The 23,834-nt window shown below is 36.2% G+C and overlaps 1 protein-coding gene and 1 long non-coding RNA gene across 45 annotated transcripts in view; one reads left to right on the top strand and one right to left on the bottom strand.

The window, feature by feature from the left end:
* Positions 1–23,834, top strand: part of RFX3 (regulatory factor X3) — a 288,425-nt gene that overhangs the window by 184,177 nt on the left and 80,414 nt on the right. For 39 of the 40 annotated variants that reach the window (XM_072839758.1, XM_072839754.1, XM_072839975.1 and 36 more), the window contains 2 exons: positions 3,861–4,119; positions 20,282–20,356. In XM_072839758.1, the coding sequence (XP_072695859.1) occupies positions 3,861–4,119; positions 20,282–20,356 (334 nt within the window). The remainder of the gene's footprint in view (positions 1–3,860; positions 4,120–20,281; positions 20,357–23,834) is intronic. The other variant, XM_072839775.1, reaches the window with a different exon arrangement.
* On the bottom strand, positions 1,936–18,025 carry LOC140640536 (uncharacterized). Of its 5 annotated transcripts, XR_012037299.1 has the most exons (6): positions 17,848–18,025; positions 15,605–15,846; positions 13,139–13,266; positions 12,720–12,813; positions 3,154–3,382; positions 1,936–2,062 (listed from the first exon to the last, which is right to left on the bottom strand). It is a non-coding gene; the product is annotated as an uncharacterized lncRNA (long non-coding RNA). The 5 variants fall into 5 exon arrangements; XR_012037307.1 differs by lacking the exon at positions 13,139–13,266; XR_012037298.1 differs by lacking the exons at positions 1,936–2,062; positions 3,154–3,382 and adding an exon at positions 11,906–12,098.

Here is a 23,834-nt window from a genome sequence, read left to right as displayed (position 1 = left end):
CCAAATATTGAGTAATTTTCTGGGACATACATTTTGGAAATTGGGGTGGGGGGAATAGTGTGCAAGCAATAACTCATATGTATTCATTATACAATATGAAAGATAGGCTGATCTGAGGTATCAGAATAAAAGAGTCACTACTTCCAGTACCTAAGAAAGATCTTTTTTGCTGTTGATGCTTCTTTTTTGTTACATAAAATTTTCAGCGCTTATCCAGGAGCTGAAAGCATGGCAGAAAACTTTAGGAATCTGTGCATGCATGACTTTGGCTCTGGCTCTGGAGACAGGACTCCAACAATGGGCTAATGCTTATCTTCTTAACCTTTAAAGGACAGAGACTTAAGAATATTGCATCTGGCCTCTATTACCCAGTTTAAAAGTCTCCATTCCCATTACAAGAGTACATTTGTCAGAGACAAATCTCACTACAATAATTATGTCAGTTTACCTTAGCTCTATCCATTCATGACACTTCATTTCCTAGTAAATTTTGTTCTCCTCCCACCCTGAAATTGTCAGTCTTTACCCAATCAATATGTGTTTTGCGGTATCCAAGCCTTCTCCTTGCATCCCGTGGGTCATGATTGAGTGATAAGTGTAGGTCATGAGTCAGACATACTCTTTCAATGACTTTCTCCTTTTCCTGTTCTTATCTCACTTTCTAGCTCATGAATGATCTCTAACTAATAGAAGGAAGTATGAAAATAAAAGTGGGTTGCCATGTTTTCACACTGGCTTGAGGGCTATAGAGATTTTATATATCTGTGATGCATTTGTTTGTGTTACCGTCGTTCACCGAGAACTTAGGAGGCACGTGCAACAGATGGAGTGATTTAAATCCCTTGGAATGTTTCTCTTATAGTAGAGTAGTGACTTCCATGATCATAGAACCTCTAAAATCCAAGTGGGGGGGGGTAAATATGCTCTGAAATACTCACCTTCTCCATCTCTCTTTATCATCATGAGGACATTTTTCACAGTTTCCGTTCTGAGTATGAGAAGAGGGTAGTGTGGTGCTAGTAAACAGTGAGCTCAGGTGTAAGCAAATTCCAGATAGCAATAGGAAGCTCATGGTTCCTGGTAACACCTGTAGAGGCTGTTTCTCACATTGTGTCTCACAATGACATTGTGTCATTATGTCACAATAATGACATTGTGAATATGTCATTATTCACAAATAATGACATACACAGAAAGTTATTTTTATATGATGAAATGGTCGAGAATATGGGCTAAGTGCAGACTCCCAAATCTATTTTCTTTATGTATTTCAGAGAGAGGGTGAGAGAGCAAGCAAGTACGAGCAGGGTGGGGCATGGGGGAAGGGGAGGAACAGAGGGAGAGAGAAGCAGACTCCACACTGAGTAGGGAGCCGGATGCAGGGCTTGATCTCAGGACCCCAGGATCATAACTTGAGCCAAAGGCAGACACTTAACCAACTGAGCCACCTAGGTGACCCCCAAATCTTTTTTTTTTTTTTTTTTTTTACTGGTTGTTTGCTTTGGACCAAGCTATGTAATCTAACCTTTTCTAAACAATTACCTTGTCTGTGAAATAGAAATTATAATAGTAGCTATCTCGTAGAGTTGTAATGAAGATTAAATGAGCTGATACCTGAAAAGCACATTAAATTGTGCGTAGTGCATAGGAAATGGTCGGTAAATATTAGTGATCATTAGCTATTATATGTCTCACTTGTTAAATCAGCTTTGTGTTGGGAGCACGCTTAGTCATTTTGTCCAGACTGTAAAAAGGAAAGCCAGCACCATGCCTGGTTTTGTGGAAGTATTTATTGTCATATATGTATTTCTACACTTTACTTGGCTTTACTTAAATAGCAACATCAGATTGTGTTATTTTAAGCACAGTGAAGTAGGGTGACTATCATAGTTAGTGGACATAAATTACAATGAGCGTATTTCTCTTTTTACTAAATTTGAAATCAACATGGCTGTTTTTTATTATATAAATGTGTAATAAAAGAAATATATAAATGGACTTACAGCTGGGAAATAGAGCAATGATGATGATGATGTGTGTATTTTAAATGGCATTTCTCCATCTGTAAAAAAAAATGTTCTCTGTGGGGTTATTTCACTCTTCACCCCAAACTAAAATTTATACCTGGATCTGTGGTATCTCTTTCTGGAAAGCAGTAACTTTACCCAGTGGAGATTAGTTTTGCAGCATCTTGATTATTTCACTAAAATTTACATTATAAAGTATATTACAATTATAATTTGTAATGGTTTTAAATGACCTACTCTAAGTGATACCAAAATATCTTGGAGTAGTTTACATAAATTCTCATGTTTTAACAGAACAAAAAGGAATTTACGTTTTAGAGATTTATGAAAGTGGCTAATATGTCAAATATACTTTCAAATAGAATCATATTTTTATTTAACTAGTGTGCCTGCTATATACCAGCAACTGTGTTAAATGTTGAGGGCACAGATGGGAATGAAACGTAATTTCATAGGAGCACAAAGACATGAAATTAACAATAAGTGTATTGAGAGCTGTTTCGGGGATGCACAGAGGGTTGGGAAAGTACAGGAAACAAAACCTAACAACCCTATGAGGACTGGCCACAGAGAGTGAGGTGTTCAGAAAATTAATTCCAGGAGGAACCAGTGAATTGGTCAGTATGATGTGACTGAGGAAAGCATTTGAGAACAGAGCAGGTTGTGTGTCCAGAGATCACGTAGGTATGTCAGATGCTTGTAAGGCAGGTCAGGGGATTTGAATTTGTTCTGAAGGCTCGGGAAAATCATGGAGAGGTTTTTAAGAAAAGTTTTATTTTCATATTTGAATTTTGGAAAAGTTCCCTGAGGCAACAAAGTTGAAGGTAGATTGGAAGAGAACCAAATTAGTGGAAGGAAGACCAATTACAGGGCAATTCTAATAGAATATTGTTGAGTGCAGGTGGTGAGTATGAGAACAGAAAGGAAAAATGGGGAATTATTTAAAAGGTAAAACTAGTAAGACTTAGTGACTGTCCATGTGGGTGAGGGAAGAGTTCAGTAATCATTTCCAGAGCTGAGGATAGTGGTACTGCCTTCCACAGAGAGGGGGAGTGTAGGAGAAGGAACAAGAGAGATAGGGAATTTTTCTTTAGTCATGTGTTAATTTTTACATATGAGGACTTACCATTTATTATGGGATTTCCTAGTAGAGATAACCAGGTGGCTATTAGAAATCCAGATTTTAAGGGCACCTGGGTGACTCAGTGGTTGAGTGTCTGTCTTTGGCTCAGGGCGTGATCCTGGGGTCCTGGGATCGAGTCCCATGTTGGGCTCCCCGCAGAGAGCCTGCTTCTCCCTCTGCCTGTGTTTCTGCCTCTCTCTCTCTGTGTCTCTCATGAATAAACAAATGAAATCTTAAAAAAAAAAAAAAACAGATTTTAAATTCTTCAAGTATAACCACAAAGTAGAAAGAGAGATATTAACTCATATAAGGTTGTTGACTATAGCCATGTATATGGTAAAAATAGGTGGTCTGAATAAAACAGGAAAAATAAGAGCTAAACATGGAGACCTCAGAAAATACTAGTATTTAAGGTGCCAGAAAGCTGGAGCCTCCAAAAGGTCCTTGAAGGGTTGTGGTGAAAAAAGCAAAAAGTGGACAAGAAAGGCCATAGAAACCAAGGAAGAGGTGATGACCAAGAGACTCTCTACAGACAAAAAATGTCTGAGAACACATGCACCAAGTTTTCAGTAGTGGCTGGCTGTGGGGTGTGGGGTGGAAGAGAATGACAATAGAACTATTTTAAACATACATTCACACTAGAAAAAAATTCATTAAGATGATATAAATAAGCTACTAAATTGCTTCCTTTTTTCCTTCTTCTTCTAAAGCCGAACAACAACTTATCCTTACACAGAAACACAGATGTACAGCCAAAACACTGGAGGGAATTACTTTGATACTCAAGGGAGCTCTGCGCAGGTGACTACCGTAGTTTCGTCCCACAGCATGGTGGGCACCGGTGGGATTCAGATGGGCGTCACGGGAGGACAACTCATCAGCAGTTCTGGAGGAACCTATCTCATCGGCAATTCAATGGAGAACTCTGGTCACTCAGTGACACACACCACTCGGGCCTCCCCAGCGACAGTGAGTATTTGAGTTTTTATTTGTTTAATTTGGCCTCCTGGTAGCCTCTATGGTACATTTTCCTCTCAAGAGGGAAATAAAAAACAACACAGGCTGGGCGGGGCAAGGATGTGTTGAGCAGTCTTAATACTGTGGTATTATCCAGAATGTGGTACATGTGGTAGTATGCAGAGTGATACCCTAGGTACCTCACAGTTGTGTGAGTTGGGAAGTTTTTATTTATAATGGGAAAAGAGGTGAGTCTTACTAATGCTGATTTTCATAGGCTTCCTTCAGTGATGATATTCAGTAAAATACTGTAAATCTGAAAGAACTTACTTTGATCTTATGCTGATTTACACTGCCTGATGAGATAAAAATGAAGTAATAAAGAGCAAAATACAATTTTCAACACACCTTTCAACAGTAATATTTATGTTAGCTCATCACCAAGGAAGTTACCATAGGGGCAACATTTCCCAAACCTTAGACATTTAGTTTGGGCATATTCACGTCACCTGTACTATTATCTACTAATGTAATTTTGAAGTTGATTCACTTCTAAACTAGTGTAATTTTTTCTGAAGTATATGAAAACCCATATTTAAATAGTAAAATTGGAAGTGTTTAGCCATGTGCCATATTATCATGTCCCTCTCTTCAACCAGAGACACTTTGGGCAGCCCTGACCTAGGTGATTCTAATGAAAAAACATCTGTGTTGGCTCTGACGATAGGCATAATCAAGTATCTGAAGAACATGCTACATATTTATTTGAGTTTTCAAGTTTTAAAAATTTAACAAAAATATTAATTTTGACACAGATTTTAATGTCCTAGAAATATTCATAACAAGCTGTGCAGGATTTGATATCATCAAATTCTGTGTCCTGAGCTTTCCATTCTAAGCTCAGCTAAGTGTAAGGAGAATAATCACTGAGAATCCCCCAGCAAGAGTAGCAACAGAATTGATTTTGTAGGTGCTTCATGTAAAAGGGGGCTGGGGATTTGAATTAAGTGTATTTTGTAATTTTGCTGTATATATTGTTCTTATAATGAAATTGAAGTAGAAACAAATTTGTAGGAAATAATTATGAGAGGCTTTATATTTTTCACTTTATGGATTTTCCTAAAGATATAATATGTTCTTGGTAAGTATTTTGTATGTAATTTTTATGTTTGTAATCATTACATGTGTTTAGACTTCTATCACTTAGTACCTTTTCCCTAATCCATTTCTTAGAGCTCGTTATATTTAATTTACTGTTTTCTACTAACATCAGAACAGATGACTAGCTCTTTTTTGTACTTTTTCCTTTGTGTTTTTGAAGCATTTCTTTTGTGTGTTTGTCTCTTGATTTTAATAACACTAAAAATGGCATTTCTAAACTTTTTAGTCACGCCAGTATATTTATATAGATTAGAAACGAAATCCTAGCTTCCCTGGACCTCATTTCCCCTAGCAGTAAAATAAGGGCTTAGTTAAACTACATGATATCCTAATTTCCTCCCAGCTTTAAAATCATAATATTTACAAAGGAATTGTAAAACGTTCTGATGTAAAAATAACTGTATCTACCGTTTAAAGGAAAGGAGGTAGATCAGTTGCCAGTACTATATAGCACTCCTGATAAAGGCCACTCAGAAACTCATTTTCAGTTGCCACTTATCAATGCCTTAGGAAAACTGAAAATGTGGAGAATGAGTTCTTTCCCACTATCCTTTCACCCACCCTCTCCTATGCTGGCATACCATCTGCCCTTCCCCCGTCCTGCCTCCCTTTCTCCAGACATTGCTGTCTGCCTTCACACTGACTGCAGGCTATCTGTCAAGCATCTTCATCCACTGGATGTAGGTTTACTAAATTTGTTATTCTTATCACTCAGTTAATAAAATTGATTATTTTGGGTCATGGCAATACAGGTGCAAATATAATAAAGTAAGTTTTGTAGTTTTTTGTTTTGTTTTGTTTTCTGTGTAGATTATGAAAAGTATCATTACGCTTTAAGTGATCCATTACACAGATTTGATTTTTATTATGTTAATTGGCAAATTAAACTGACACTTAAAATAACTGCATTCTAATACTTGGGAATAGTGGAAACTTGCTTAAAAAAATCAGTTCATAGTATCAACTGTATAAATTTATGCTTTTTAAAAGGTTCTCTTGTTAAAGTTGTTTTTTTGGTGGCTTGTTTTCTTTTTTTAAAAAGAAAATTTCCTTGTTAGCAAAAGGAGTAAAAAAAAGTTAAAAGATAACCTAGCATGGAAAAATCATAAGGTGCTCTCATCAAGGCACATAGAGATAGTGTCCTGTGATGGATGTGTATAATCTAAATACACATCTGCTAGTGTTTATTGTATTACCTTGCATTATTACCAAAATTTATAGTTGATTTGGATCCCCCTCTCAACAGTGCAAAAGATACTCATCTCCTTCATTCACAATGAGATGGTAATTCTGTGTACAATTTCACATCTGCTACTCTAGTAAAGTTAGCAAAGTTTAAGTGCCGTGCAACCTGTTTACAATTTCTACCATTCTCCTTTTGCCAAATGTTAGAAAATTTGTAGCTTAGACTCCTAGAACTTAAGATGTTTTTGGTAGGTACCATGTCATTAAAGGGAATTTGCTTATTTTCATATATCTTTTTCATTCTCTGTAGAACCATATGAGCACAATCTTTAGCAACTTGTCGGTCAAGACTTGAGCCATTTCTTTCAAGCATTGAACCATGCTGTGCAACTGAAGTTCATTTCTCTGGCTGTTCTTTAGTGTTCAACCTATCACCTGTAGCATGCCTAACATGACGCACTGGGTAGCAGTAGCCTATATTATGGCCAGAATTCCTGCTTGGGAGACCGTCAATTGGGCTGTTCCTTGAGAGGCTATAATGGAATGTATAGTCAATTAATTCAGTTGGTGTGAAACTAGTTAAATTTGAGTTGTTAGGGACAATACAAACCTTTACTCAGTTCGTGGTAGCAAGGTTTGTGGCTCTGGTTCTCAGAATAATTGCCTTGACTCTTACATTTGACTTCAGTCTATATAGAAATACTTCCATCTAAATATAGCAGGAATAACTTTTGGGTCAAAGAAAAGTTTCTTCCAGTGTGCAAACTAGTTCCCAAGACATGCCAATAGAAACAAAAAGTTAATTTCAAATTGAAAGCATTACTAAGAAAAATAAGTAGCACTTGAAATATTTTCTTACCTCATCTAATACTCAGTATACAACCATCTTTCTTATACTAGAAGGATCTCTGAATGACTAATAGAAAATTTGCATTTGAGCATATGATTTCCTTTAGTTTTATAACTTTAAATGAAAAAACATCTTACATAACTTTTTTTAGTATTTGATGTCTGCATTGTAAAAATGTTCAGATTTCAAGTTACATAGAAATATCAGAATTTGGGATCCCTGGGTGGCGCAGCGGTTTGGCGCCTGCCTTTGGCCCAGGGCACGATCCTGGAGACCCGGGATCGAATCCCACGTCGGGCTCCCGGTGCATGGAGCCTGCTTCTCCCTCTGCCTGTGTCTCTGCCTCTCTCTCTCTCTCTGTGTGACTATCATAAATAAATAAATTAATTAAAAAAAAAGAAAGAAATATCAGAATTTTCTGAAAGATTATGGTGGCAACAAATACAATTTTATTTTATCAATATATATTCTGGTCTAAACTACTAATTTTCAATGATTTGGTCAAAATTATATTTCTTCTTTTACTTACTGAATTTTTTTATTTGGTTAGTGGAGTCTGTGTATATAAGTTATATATATGTACATATATATATACCTATGTTTTTAATATATTAATATGTATACACACATTTTAATAGGTGTTTCCTGCTGATTAAAAAAAAGATTAATATTTTTAATGGAACATCATTGGATGTGAGTTTAGCTAAGTTACTACTTGAATAAATGTTTTATGTTTTATTAAATTAATAATGCTAGGGATCTGTTTACTGTTAATATTTCAGTGGCACATGGACATTAAGGTGAAAGAGTTAGCTCCAGTCACAACTCTGAGCTCATCATGCTTTGATCTTTCTCCTAATGCATCACCGTGATGTTTCCTTGTGTATCTTTATTCATTTAAAACTCGTATTTTTCTTCATTATTGTTCTGTAGAACCTTAGAATTTGTAGAATTTTAGAATTTTGGAACCTGAACCCAATTTGCATTTGAGGATCAAAACCTTGTGATTGTAGCTAGTGATATTTTTGTGCTCATCACAACATAGTTTATTTTATACCAGACTTTATAATAAGTAGCAATTTAAGCTTTATTTACTCACTTCTCCATAAAATAACATTTGTGTTCTTATAATTAGATGGTTATTTATGGAGTTTTTTTCTTCTTGTTAACCAAATAAGATTAATCATTTTTTAGACTGTGATATGAAAGCTAATTTTTATACCTTTCTATATATACATTTAGTAATTATATATGTTAAATGGCTCTTGCTAAAAGTAGATCCCACCAAGAGGCACAAGGAGAATGTGTTGAAACTAATATTGTTCATATCTTTCCCGCTTTTGATTAATGTTAAATACCTTAATTTCTTTCAGTTAGTTACCTGGAAGAAAATCTGAATGTCCATCTGCTACTTATATAAGTCAAAGTCTGGTCTAGCCTATCTAATTATAGAAAGTTAAGACATTAAGGGTTAAAGATGCTTTTATTTCTTTATCCTTGGGTTTACATGTTTAATGGATTCAGTGTAAGGGATTTTTATTTTAATTCCAACATAGTTAACCTACAGTGTTGTATCAGTTTCGGGTATACAGTATTGTGATTTGCCAGTTCCCAACATCGCCATATGCTCATCACAGCTAGTGTCCTCCGTAATCCCCATCACGTATTTCCCTCAGCCTCCCACTGACCTCCCCTCTGGTGACCATCAGTGTGTTCTCTATAGTGAAGAGTCTGTCTCTTGGTTTGTTTCTCCTGCTCTCTTTTTCATCTCTTTCCTCATTTGTTTTGTTTCTTAAATTCTACATATGTATGGAATCATATGGCATGTGTCTTTCTTATTTTGCTTAGTGTTATACTCTCTAGCTCCATCCATGTTGTTGCAAATGGCAAGATTTCATTCTTTGTTATGGCTGACTAATGTTCCATTGCTTATATACACCACCTCTTTTTAATCCATTCATCTATCAAAGGATATTTGGGCTCCTTCCATATCATGGCTATTGTAAATAATGCTGCAATAAACAGGGGTGCGTGTATCCCTTTGAATTAGTGGGATTTTTTTGGTATTTGGGGGGTAAATAACCACTATTGTGATTACTGCATCATAGGGTAATTAGACCCATAAAATTTTAATACTGCCTAGTCTACTAGTTCATGTTTTTTCATTTAATGAGGGAAAATACAATGCAATGCCTACAACCAATTTCCTGTTTTCAAATGAGAGAAAATTTCTCTACGTTCCCATGTTTATCAGTTCATCCTCCAAAAGCATGTGATTTATTACCACCTTCTCAGCCTGCATAACTACAGTTGTTTGTATTGTCACAGATTATCTGGTTTCTTTTAAAATTTAGCTAGTATATTTGATTCAAACTATTGGTACCCATAAATTTCACTGGCTAGGACTTTTGTAATCTGTGCAATGTTAGAAGTAATTTTATACATTTATTTTAAATTTACTTATTATAAGTTTTAGTACCTTTCTCATCTGCCTGGTAGGAAAGGAAGATGTGAGGTTTTTAATCATGCTTTCAAAATTACAAGAAAGATGTAGTTAGATAAGAGAAAAAATATAAAAATAGAAAGGTGATAGAGTTCATCATTACAGATGATATAATTGTATACCTGATAAAAACCATGAGCATCAAATGAAAAACTATAACAAATAATAAGAGAATTTATTTTAATAAATATTTAAATAATATTTAGTATTAATATTAAATAAAATTAAATATTAATAATATTTAATATTATTAATAAATAATAAAAATTTAAACAATAATATTTAATAAATATTTCAATAAATAAATATCTCTGAATATTTAATATTCAATTAAATCAATAGCTTTTCTAGATGTAAACAATAGTAGTCAGAAAATATAGAAGCAAATATCTCATTTATGATAAATTTAAAATATAACAGGTAGAAAACTAATAGTATATGTATAAGATCCAGCTGCTAAATAAAAAGTTGCATACTTGAAAAAGAAGTTTCAGTATCAAACATTTTGAATCTTCTTAAATTAACTTTTGTATTTCAATATGAACCCAATCAAAATACCAATAGATTTTTTCTCTTTTTGCAAGAAAGGGCTGTTTATATAAATAAATGTGCAAGAATAGTAAAGGAAATTTTGTAAAAAAGAGTAATACTGGAGAATGGAGTGGGATGTTAACAGCCCTGCAGTTGGATTCAAACATATTATAAAATTACAATAATTAAAACAGAATTGTTGGCACATGAATAGATCCCTGTAGACCAGTGGTGGACTAAACACCATAAACAGACCGAATGAGTGTAGGAATATAGTGTATGGCAAAGGTAGCATTGACTGTCAGTGGAGAAATGTGGATTATCAATAAATGATGTTTTAGACAACTGGATAATTATTTAGAAAAGTAGATTGATTCCATACACTACCTCCTTATACAAAAATTAATTTCTCTTGGATGGAAAAATGCATTTTATCCTTATCAAGTTTCATAATAGTGAAGTGTGATGTAAAATCCAGAAACTACAAAGAATATCTTGATAAAACCAACTACATAAAGGGGAAACATTCTATATTACGAAAACCACAATAAAGGTGACAGTGACACAAGTGAAACAGCAACCTGGCATAAAGTTTTGAGACATTATATCTGAAGAGCTAATTTGTTTAATATATAGATCACTCTTATAAATACATGAGTGGGGATCCCTGGGTGGCTCAGCGGTTTAGCGCCACCTTCGACCTGGGTCATGATCCTGGAGTCCCGGGATCGAGTCCGGCATCGGGCTCCCTGCATGGAGCCTGCTTCTCCCTCTCTCTCTGCCTATGTCTCTGCCTCGTGTGTGTGTGTGTGTGTGTGTGTGTGTGTGTGTGTGTGTGTGTGTCTCATTAATAAATAAATAAAATCTTTAAAAAAAAATAAATCCATGAGAAAAAAAAGGACCAAAAAATGGAGAATGTATATAAGTGAGCAGCCCACTGAAAAGGAGATGAAAAATAAACTGTAAAGAGAGATTGTTGTTCATGTCACACGGGTGAAGCTGGAAAAGTCAGTAAGCCTTGCCAGGGGTTTAAAGAAACCAGCCCTCTGGCTCACTGTTGAGAGGAATTTAAACTGGCACAGATAAGATTGGAGAGCACTGTGGACATTTTTATAAAAATTGAAAATACACGTACCTTTGACCCTGAGAGCATACTTCTAGTCATTTTTCCTACTGATGATCCTCTTACATATGAAATGCCACATAAACAACCAAATTCACTGTAGAGTTATTTATAATAGAAAAATTAGGAAAAGACTAATTGTCCATCAGCAGGAAAATAGTTAAATAAACTTTGGTGCATTTGTTCATTCAGTGGAAAACTTTATACAGCCAGTCAAGAATGAGGAAGTATGTATGTGTAGGTATGTGTACATAGAGGAGACATACATAGATAGAGATCTAGAGAGATGGAAAGACCTCCATATTGTTAAGGGAAAAAGCAAGAGGTAGTGTGCATGTGTTTAAATAGAAACATACATTTGCATATGCTTATATAAGCACAAGAATCTCTCTAGAAGAATGCATGAAGAAAAAAAAACATGGAGACGGGAATACATTACCTCTTGAAAAAAAGTGATTTATTATTTGCAAAAATCTCAAGTAAGCCCTTGACGATTATGAAGTGTATCTATCTGGTCCTGTTCCCCAAATGCATGTAGATGACACAACCCTTTCTTTAGAGCCCAGTATAAAGATTGTCTATGTGGTGTCACAATTCAAAGTAGATCTTGTTCCTGGAAAAAGTTCTCCTTTATTAGGCTGTTGGAAGTTCAGAGAACAGAAACTAGCATTAAATTTAGTAAAGATTTTTGGATCTGCTCTTATTCAGTATTTTGGAGCGCAAGTGAATGTTTTATGTTTGTATTTATGTACTTGGATTTATTTCCTTTAATCACTCACTCAGACATGTAGTGAACCATCGTTGGGAACCAGGCACATGCTTCTAGGAGTTATGAAGGTTTACAGTACGGGTACCAGAGCCAGTTCTGGCCTACCAGAAAGCTGCCTAATCCTCGAAGGCAAAAATGGAAATCCACAAATAACCCTCAGATTTCTTTGAAGTGTGGTTACTTTCACTTTCTTTTCTCACCACATCATTTTTCAAAATCACAAATGTTTAATGTGTTGTAAACTGATTAATTTTAGATTCACCAAAATTTTGTTAATCTTCTGATTATGTTGCTGATATAAGTTGCAAAATTGCCTGTGGGTTGGATTAGATTGCGTAGGAAGAGAGTGAAAGAGATTAATTTTAGATTCACCAAAATTCTGTTAATCTTCTGATTATGTTGCTGATGTAAGTTGCAAAATTGCCTACGGGTTGGATTGGATTGGGTAGGAAGAGAGTGAAAGAACAGCAAAAATCCAAATAGTACTTACTTTTCAAAATTACTCTTTAACTGGCACCACTGTAGGAATGAATGCCCATTATCTCCATGCTTACTCTCCCTGAAGTAGTAATTGCAGTCTGACCCTGGCAAAGAAAACAAATTTTGAGAATATTTTCCTGCAGCGTTCCTCCAAGCATTGATTAGACACATCACTGGAGCCCTCCCTCAGGGCTTTTGATTCAGTGTAGGGAAGGGTTCAAGATTGGAATTCTTTACAAGTGCCCAGATGACTGTGATCCTGCTGATCCAAGACCACACTTTGAGAAATCCACTGATTTAGTGATGACATAGACTCAATACAAAGTGAACATGTTCTTAGCACTCAGAATAATCTACAAAAGGCAGATTTGAGATCTTACACATTTGAGAATGAAAACTTGGTCTTAAATCCTGTCACTTAATTCTTACCCAGCAAGTTCCCGAAGGGTTAATTCTAGCATTCAGTGTTTAGGAGTAGATGTCTCAGAATATAGTTTCATTGTCATGCACTGATAATGCCAGTCTTTTGGGTCCTGGTGAGGGCGGAGGGATGTGGGCTGTAGAGAGTGATCAGAGGAATCAAAACAGCGGTCTTGGTTTCAATCCACCAACTTAAGTCAAATATTCTCAGAACACGTTCAATTTATGCAAGGTTTTTTTATCCAAATGTGTTTTTCCCCCCCTCATAAATATTTCAGAATAGCTTCAGGTAGTACAAAACTGCCAGAACTTCATGTTGAAAGCATAACAATTTAAAATTTTTCTCTAGATGTCATAAAATTATGTGAATAGAGAAGATTTTATATAGTTAGACATTTCTAAGATCTCTAAAACTTCTTTGCTCTAAATGCTTTGGCGTGTAAGATTAAGATTTCGTTAGCTGCTTTCTGGTTCAAGAGGAAAGGGAAACCAGAGCTGGCTAAGAAGTGTCATCTGGACATTTTTAATTTGTTTGAGACTTACAAGAACAACCTGTCCTGACTCTGTCAGAGTTAAGCTTCTTTTCAACATTGCTGCAGTTTAACGTATTTACGTGTTAGTTTCTGCATCACCCTGAATGCACAGAAGTCAGAGAGCAGAGTGTTACTATCTGCACGGTCAGGCCTCCTAGGCCCAAGAGACCCTCCTCTGTAGAGCCTTCAAAGAAGGGGTCCAATAACCTGCAGGTAGCTTATTCAACTGCTTAGTGCAGAGCATTCAAAGTTTTGGGGTCACAGCCCACAATAAGAAATACCCTTACACTGCAGCCCCGTGCTTGCGCAGGTGCGCGCATGCGCGCACATACATACATCTCTATGTACACATGCACAGGATTATGTATCTACACGTATCATTCATATATAGGTGTCTGAAACCAAAGTGCCACAGATCAATATTAACACATACTCTGTGCAAGGATATCTGATATTTTCTACTCTGTTTGATTTCACTAATTTTCTAAAAATGCTGATCAGAACCCACATAATTGGTATAACCCACCAAGAGACACAAAGTGAAAGTGTTCTCTCCTTTAATGTTCCTGGTTGGAGTGTTTCCTGTAGGAAGTCCCATCCCCCGCCCCCCACACACACCCAAGCCCCCATATATACACCAAGAGGCTGTCATTTCTAACAGTACAAGGGTGGTGGCTACATGCTCCTGTTAGCAATCATAGATGCCTTTTCTGAACAAGAGCCACCAAGTAGAAATTTTTCTGCCTTGCTTGATCTCAATGCAAACAAAATGTGAAGTCCTAAGAGTTCAGGGGAGCAATTGCCCCAAAGGAAATTTCCAGTTGTAAGTATATTATCTTCATTGGGTTTCTCTGAAGAATTTACCATTCTTTCACAAAAAAACAAAAATGCTGTGTTAATTGTGTGAGGTTAATGCAGTAACCTGTATGAACAAGAAAATGCAATTATTATACATTAAAGATAACTTTTTATGATGGTTAAAATGTAACTATCCCTTTAAAACTTTCTATTGTCTTTAACCTGACCACTTTGTCATCATTTTCAAATACTTATCAATCCTATTTAAACCCTTTCCTCTTAGAAAGTGAATCTTGTTTGTTAACAGTAAGCCATTTAACAAATGTTAATTTTGCAAGCCACTCCTCAGAAAAGAGTTTCACTTGATATATTTGATATTTTGATTTGAAAGATTCCCACTTGATTTATACTTAGGGTATATTTTTGCATAAAATGAAAATGATACTGAACTTTGAGAGCTAAATCTTGTATTCCAGTCTCACATTTAATACCTGTGTAATCTCAAGAAAGTCTCTCAATCCTAGAGAGCCTCAATTTTCTAATCTGTGAAAAGGAGGTAATATTCCTTGCTTTTCCCACCTCACAAAGTTACTGTGAAGATCATATGAGAATTAATGTAGAAAGGCTTTATAAACCATAAAGCATTATTATATTACTTCTATTTTTAGATCACTTTCTTTAACTGTTCTAGGAAGGAAATAGTTTCTACCAAGAGACCGATTTTAATTACAGTGGCAGTTGAATATATCAATCTTGACCTTTAGTCTTTAAAATAGATTAAAAAGCCATTTCAGAGTCAAGAAAATGTGTCTTGACCTATAAAGACAATGACTAAGGTAATATAATTATTCTTTTTCCTTCTGCCTTATTAACATGTAATGGAATGACTGGTTGATATTTACATTGAAAGAGAGCCTTGATTGTCTACATATGTGATACTCTATTTGAGCCGTCGTTTAGGCAATCATAAATGGATATATAAATCACATGTCCAGGGGAGCCTCTCTTTCACCCCATGCACCTCATACACAAGACTCAGCCCCTCTTCACATTTCCCTGCATTTCAAGCCTCAGTTTACCTTTTTGACATCATTCATCACCCCTAAATGAACCCCGTCCTCCGGCCAGCCTTGATTATTTGTACCTGCAGTATGTGGGAGTGGGGTAGATTTGATGAAGATTTTGTAGGGGAAAAGCTGAGGCTTTAGCATCACAGTCTCCAGAGCGCAGTCACTCAAAGTCCTTTGTAAGACCCTGTTCTCTGCAGTCTATGCATTCTTTTCTGTGGGGAGGTGAACGTTGACCTTGATCTTCCCAGATCCCCACCTCCTGTAAACTTCCCAACCTGCTAGCAGCGGGAGCAACTCTGTGAAACAAGGGGCCATCCTGTAATAATAAGGGAGCCATCCATAATACAAGTTATGGGGAACTATAAAGACCAATTGTAAATAATAATGAGGAATTATAAATAATGGGGGAAATGGGTTTTTTTCTTATTTCATTTTAGTCTTTAAAAGTATTTGCTGCCTTAGAAAAAGTACAGCATTGATCCCTTCTTTGAGCTTGGGAGAAGGTACAAACATGATATTTATATGATACAAACATCCAAACACCACCTGTCCCCTCTTCTCCTCTTCCCATCCTCTTTTCCTAAGGGCTTGGATGAAACTTTCCTCTCAAGCCCTTTTTGGGACACTGGTTCTTGGTTGGATATTGTACAGGCCTCAGGGAAACCCTGGGTGGTTAGACACTCTCCACCTGTCCTTGATTCCAACAAGGCAGTATTAGGATTGTAGTGACTTGGAGTTTGCAGCCTGGATTTGAGGCCACATGTTTATCATACTGTTATCTATTCCCCATCAGAGGATAGGTACCCTATCCCCTTCAAGGCCTTCTTAGAGGATTTGCTCTGTTTTTTTTTGGAGGAGCTCCACTGAGTTTTGTTTTGTTTTGTTTTGTTTTTCTTTCTCCTGGATATGAAATATACCACCTCCTTGGCCTCCTCTAGATTTCTGATCCTAATTCCTGGGAAATCCGGAAAGGGTTCCTTCAGTGGTACAATATCTGCCACAATGTACACCCTTGATATACTCTCAAAATAATAGGGGTTTCTTCTGCCTTACAGAGTCCAGGTTTTTTTTCCTCTCTTAAATCTAACCACCACCACCACCAACCCCACACACACACACAATCTACCATGCAGGAACTAAGGTTTGCTTGTTGCCATGTGGTCATATTTTTTTTTAATTTTTTTTTATTTATTCATGATAGTCACAGAGAGAGAGAGAGGCAGAGACTCTACTCTACAGGCAGAGGGAGAATCAGGCTCCATGCACCGGGAGCCCGACGTGGGATTCGATCCCGGGTCTCCAGGATCGCGCCCTGGGCCAAAGGCAGGCGCCAAACCGCTGTGCCACCCAGGGATCCCATGTGGTCATATTTTTATCACCACTGTGGTCATGCCACTCTCTGTACCAGAAGTGGAGTAGTTGGTACAGTCTCTAACTAGCACTGCAGACTTAGTATGCAGTGTCTTTTGCCCAAGTGGAAGACACCCACCTCTGCCATTCCCTGGGTGTCTCTCTTTTGAAAACTCAGCATTTGGGTGGGGAAACTAAGTGTTTTATGCCTGTATTCATTTTAATTCTGTAATAACTAACTGGTGACTTCAATCCCCAATTTTTTTTTCATGTAGCGGGTGGCATCCCATTCCTCTTCACCCAATTTAAGTTTTACTGACAACAGAACTCACAGGGGTCCGTGCTCTCTGATGAGGTCTGATTTCTCTGAATAGTCTCCATTGGCAATGACTCTCTTAGCAAGTTGCTCTACGCAGGCCTGATTTTTCATGTTCTGCCCCGTAGTACCTTGTCAGATGACACCCTGTAGAGACATCTTTGCATCTTCTTGATACCTCGTGATCAGAAAGAAATCTGATGTGTGAATGTAGGAGGTTCTCCTTGCTTGCGCTTTGACTCTTTGGACTTGGCCAGGCATTCTTTTGGGGTTGCCTCTGAGCCTCGGAGACTGTGCATGATTCCCAGAGCTGGAGAAGGTCTCCTTTCTCTTTTTTGCTTTTCTGCCGCCAAGGCCTGCCACTCCTCTGAGATTGCAGCAGTGTATCTAAACACAGTGCAAAACCCTCTTCTCCCATTGCTGAAAATCTGTCTGCAGTAGGATTGAGGCAAAGTTTCCTGTCTTCTGTGGAGAACCACCCCCAAGGTCAATCCCCATTCTCATGGGAGTCCTGTTTTAAGCCAGTGAATCTGGAGGGTTTTAAAGTGTCCCCAGTATATTGTTGGGGATCTTCTTTTATTTTCCAGAAAAGACTGATTTATCTGGGAAGTCACATCCCCAGATTGTCTGGAATGGACAGCAGTTTCTTACCTGCTCTTTTACACGGGGAATTTCTTGGTCTCACCCCAGTAATCCCACTTAATGCTCCAAAATCCTGTCTTTCCAGGCCGGACATCTCATCTGGGATGCAGCATCCCACCATTTGATCTCAGATGAGTTGCCATAGCTTCTTATCTGATTATGAGGCAATAGTCTAGGGTCACCTGAACCAGCCTAAACTCCCAAGCACCACGTATCCTAGCAGTAGATAATTGCAGAGAGGATGTGTACACTCCTGGTGACTCAGCTTCAGAATGATTATTCAGTAAGAGATACAACGGGGCACTGAACCTTAGTTCAGAGAATTGACTTTTCAAAAAATAACCTCCTGTATAATCATAGTCTAAAGCTTTACTGGTTTTAAGGAAGAAATGGAAAATGTTTGTCTCCCAAGCCCACCTTTTAATGATAAAAACAGCAACCGCAAATCCTTTTAGTCATAAAGAAATTAAAATTGCCGATTGATAAACACAGACATGGATTTCGCCATCAGTACTACAGTGACATCTCTGATCATTTTCACCTTTCATCTCAATGTAGAAAATCCCATGACTCAAGTCATTTTATTTTTATTTAATAGACTGAAATCCAACCTCGAATTTTCCACACTCAAACTTGCAAGAAAATGTAGGCATTTTAGCAAATTAGACTTTTGAGTGAATTCTTCATAGAAGTGATCTAAAGTCACGTGAGGGTGAGGCTTTTCAGCTGTTTTTTGATATATGTGTTCTCTTTCAAAACAGGAACACTTATCGATGCCTTTTTAAAAGATGCAATACCGAGGTCCTTTATAGTTTTGCAGTTTAACGTTTTAGTGAAATGCTTGCTTACTTACTGCATTTACATTGCTCTTTCTGTGTCTTTTTTCACTAGTACAATATCACCTTCCATTGTTTCTCAAGTGTGATGGTAAACTACATGAACATTCCATCCCTCAGGGAGAGTGTTTTAGAAGCCAGGTTACTTAATTTTGTGATCTAAAAAATTAACAGTGAAACAAATTATATTATGTCATCTTATGAATTATTATAATCTCTATTTTAAAAATATTTTTCTATAGTTTCTAACCCAAGATTTTTGTCAGCATTATATCTTATTAACTCTAGGGAGGAAGAACCAGTAACTTGTAGAAATAACATAAAATAGAATTAAAGCTATTAAATTCCCAAGTTGCTTAGAAGAAAATTGGATTTAGTGCTGATATAATTGAGACTGAACATCCTGTGGATAAAGTTCCACCAGAAAGCAATTGGAAGGTTGATGGGGGAAAAAAGACTTTGCCATGGACATTTCTGTCCATCATTTTTGTGTTGGGGGGGGGGCGGGGTATGTGAGAATTTCAAGACATCATTAATTTCCATTACCACTGTGAAGTATAAGTTAACTACATTCGAAAGCACTAAATATTTTTTAGAGCTGCTTATACTGAATTGTTGATTTGATCAGGTGGTAGAAATAAAAATAATGAAATCAATTTTCTCTCTTATATAATGTGATTTTTAAATTTAACTTTAGTTAAAATTATTAATAAAACCCAGTAATCAAATACAGTGTGTTCAGAACCTGATTTTACAGTACATGCTCTATCGCTAGGAGCCGAGAGAATAGATCTCTTTCAGTATGAGGTTATTGAGAGTGCATCCCATTTATTGGCACCTGCTCCTTAATTAAGGTGCTGTGATTGCTCATGGTATGCTGAGATTAAATGGTATAAAACTGTTTTTGTAGTTGTCCTTTTCTTTGTTGACTCTGAATTATTTTCTATGTTCTTGTTCTATTTCTGCTGTCATTTCTAATAGCTTTGCCTCACCACCACTTCCTAAAATGTAACGTAGGGGTGGGCTGTGATTACATCTTAGTGTTTGTTCATACTAATCACCCTCCACTTCCAAATTTTAATACAGGGTTAAGAGAGGAATGGATAGATTTAGTAGCTTTTGAACATTAATGAAGGGGTTTCTGTACATTTGCATTAAAATACTAATGCATGTTAAACACAAAATCTGCAGTGTGACTTTTCTTTCATGACAAAATAGAGAAAATATTAAATACTCCTTAGGTGGGAGACAGTTTAGAGAGTTGTTACTACCCCACATCTTGAACTCTGAAAGTCAAGAGCATTTTCTCATAACTAAAAGAATCCACCGGGGTTCCTGCTCTTCGGCCTCCATTCTGATTATCATTACAGAATGTTCAAAGGAAGGTGTACTTTTTGTGATGGGGCTTACTATTTAGTATAACTATTTTTGTCTTATTCTCTGGGGGCGGTGTGGGGAAATGGGGGAAATACACATTTAGTTGAGAGCTGTTCATTAGCCACCATTGAAGAAGAAATTGAACTTTAGAGAATCTATCAAAAATTCTCTGGTGAGCCTTTTATTACTATCTTGTCTTGAGCCCTTTTTTTAATGACATCTATTATCAGATTGAAATGGCGATTGAGACGCTGCAAAAGTCTGACGGTCTGTCCACTCACAGAAGCTCTCTCCTCAACAGCCATGTAAGTTGCCTCTTCTTCATGTAAACTAATCTCTTGCTTGTTCTGCATGTGTTGCTTGCTTCTAAATGCTTGTTTTATTTATTTACTTATTTATTTTGCTTCTTAACCTTCCTTTCTCAGCCCCTTATGATCTCTGTATCCCTTAATGGCTATTTTGTACAGGGGATTATCTTTAAAAAAACGAGCCCCCAGTATACTGCTTTACTAGGTTTTTGTGCTGTTTTGGTACAGACGTAACATTTCCAAGTTAATACCAAGCTGCCATTTACTTGTGACAATTAATGGGGATTTTAAATATTTAAAGTTATCTAGTTTAGTATTAATAGACTGTGAAGCAAATGCTCGTGATCTGCATCTCTGTGTCTGAAGCAGGGAAATGGTCGTGTCTACTTGTATGACCAGTAGTCAGTGGAAAAGATGATTAATACCAAACCCAATGGTAAACTGTCTGAAAATTATTTATTTACCAGTAAGAGTGTACAAAGTGGGCAGGAAACAGTGACCTAGATGAGTGCAGGTTTTGAGACCTACAGTAAAATGAAACTGGGCCAGGAGAAGAAGTGAGACTCTAGATAAGCCATAAATTGCTAATAACTGAGATTAAACAGGATCATTGTTACTATTCTTGACACTTTTAACTGTTATCAGATGCAGCCGTCACTCTAACACTGGTAAGTCTGAAAAGGCAATGACAGTTTTGTAAAACTATGAACATTTTCAGATTTGGGGGAACTGATGGAAATTCTGATTAAAAGTTATTTTGTTACTATGATTTCTGAATATATGGGAAAAGGGAAATAGACCTATGACTCATATCTGTTTTAGACACATCTTCTGCTAAATTAATATCCATGACAATACAGTTAAGATTTAGAGTTTTCCCTCCAACTGTCCAACTGACAATGTATTCTTAAGTTGTTATAAGTTATGATTTTTAAAATTCTTCCCTGTATTTTGTGAGTGCAAAGTCTAAAATTGGATCACCCACCTGAAATGAAATATTCTTATTTTTTCAATAAGCCTAAAACTTTTAGTTCATAGATAATGTTTTCACTGTGCATTTTAAATAATTGACTTTTCAAAAGTTTAAATTTTATATTCCAGCATAACACTAAATACTTCCATGTGTTTTATACATTTTGTTTTTGGATGGATATCGTGTGTTCTTTCTTTTTCAAGGGGAAATATCATGGCAATTAAAAGCAGGTGGGCCAATTTGGGGAGTGCTTGCAATTTTGGTGAAAACAGTAGGTTGTAAATTTCAAAATAATATATATTTTGGCCTTTCTTTCTGAAACAGTGTAAGGAATATGATTTTCCCCCAGTCTGAAAATTTGTATGCAATATGTCACTCTTATATGTTTCATAAGTATATCCTGCTGTGTTAGCACGAATCTGTAGTTGTGTATAAAGGCTGATTTAATGTACACTGTTAGGGTGTATGTTTTTTTTGTGAGGTGGGTAGTGACTAACCATTGTTTGTATTTTGAAAATGGCAAGTAAAAATATTGTTCACTTTTTTTTAGCCAAAACTGTATAGGGACATAGGGGGAAAAAAAAACACCCTGAAGCTTACAGTTACCTTTTTTAACTGTCAAACTTCAAAGAAATTGTATTTTGTTATTCAATTCATATCTCATTTTCACTTGAATCATACAGGTTAGTAAAATATGTGATATGTTTAATTTTAACTTGAATTACCTATATTTATTAGTATTTCATGAACAATAATGTAGGTATAATAAGAACATGAGTTTTTTATTAATTTTTGTTGATTTGTTGGAAACTTTTCAGATATGTTGGGGTTTCTCTGAAATTATTATTCTCTTGTAAAACTCACAAAGTAGAGATAACCTGGGTGGTTCAGTCGGTTGGGCATGTGCTTTCAGCTCAGGTCATGATCCCTGGATTGAGCCCCGTATTGGGCTCCCTGCTCAGCATGGAGTCTGTTTCTCCCTTTGTCCCTCTCCCTGCTCATGCTCGCTTTCTCTCTCTCTCTCTCTCTCTCTCTCTCATTCTCTCTCAAATAAATAAATAAAATCTATTTAAAAAACCTTATGAACTAATATTTAATGTGGATTAAGCTGCACAAACAACAAATAAATATTTATCACTCTCTGGCTTCATATTTTTTATTACAGAGCACAGCAACTCTTCCATAGTGTTTTCTAACTGCCAGAGACATTTCAGTATATATAGGAGGCGTAAATGTTGCAAATGCACTGATAATCTTTTTCTAGATGTCCTGATTTGTTTATATCATGCCTCTGAGGTAGCTCAATTCCTTTAAAACACATTTAGAGTCAAGTCTTTAGAAATACAAATGATTCTACAGATGGTATATATAAACAGTAAAGAAAGGATCGTGTCTCTGCTGACCAGTCAGGTTTCTCCCCGAACACATAACAAGAATCCTGTTGTTTTTCTGTCCTCGGAAAGTTAGTGATGCTCCTCATTTTTGTTAGATTAATCCAAAACAACTGGAGTAAGGGGCTGCATGTGTTCTTTTGATAACCACCTGCTGAAGGGCATTTTAAATTCTGTTAACTTAATTGATGATGTTCACTTGTAAAGAAAAATTATAGTGGAAAAGCTTTTAAAAAAATAGTTTAATAGTTTAACTGTCAATAAACTGAAAATTACCTTTATCCCTCACCAAATGGGACATAGTATAGACTTATTTGAGATTTGTGGGATTCTTAAAGTGGACATGGATCCAATTTTATGATGATACTTCCCCTGACTTTCCAGTTCCAAGAGAGGATCAATTTCATTAAGCAAAAAAGTGAGAGAAGTGATCAATAATCTGTGTCCCATATTTAGTAGTTTCAAAACTAAATCATTTTAATCATGATTTTTGAACAGAAAGTCTACTATCATTCTATTTTGGAATATGGGACAGAATGGGTTTCCTATTTTCCCTTTAGACATTTTATTATTCACAGTAATTCAGAAAATTCTTATGAGGGTCAAACCAAATAAATAATCTCCTGTCAATAGACTCCAACACAATTGCTTTGTTTTTCCACCTTTCTTTCTACACAGTAGAAGATGGAATAAGATGGAGTGGGGTGTTGAATTTTGTGTCCCTTTTTCAGCGTATTCCTAAGAGTACTTAGTACTACAGCTCCATTTTTATCATATCTTGCTATTATCTTCCAAGTTGAAATGCATTTATACTTTTCAGTGTCATACCTTAGATAGCACCCTACTCATAAACTGAGTATGGTACACTGAGTGCCATGTTTGTTTTTTTTTTTCTATTATCATCAGTATTCACATAATGACAATTATTTCAGCAGTAAAACCATGTAGGCAGACAGTAAATACATATTGACAAGTTAAAGTCCCAACAGAGTAAGAACTTTATACGTTTTACCCACTGATGCATCCCTGGTGCGTAGAGCAGCACCTGGTACATGGTCTCAGTTTCCTAAATATTTGCTAAATGGATGAACATAAAAAACAAGTAATAGAA

This window comes from Canis lupus, chromosome 1 (assembly GCF_048164855.1).
Source record: "Canis lupus baileyi chromosome 1, mCanLup2.hap1, whole genome shotgun sequence".
Taxonomy (NCBI): Eukaryota; Metazoa; Chordata; class Mammalia; order Carnivora; family Canidae; genus Canis; species Canis lupus.
This window is presented reverse-complemented; position numbering and strand designations above follow the sequence as displayed.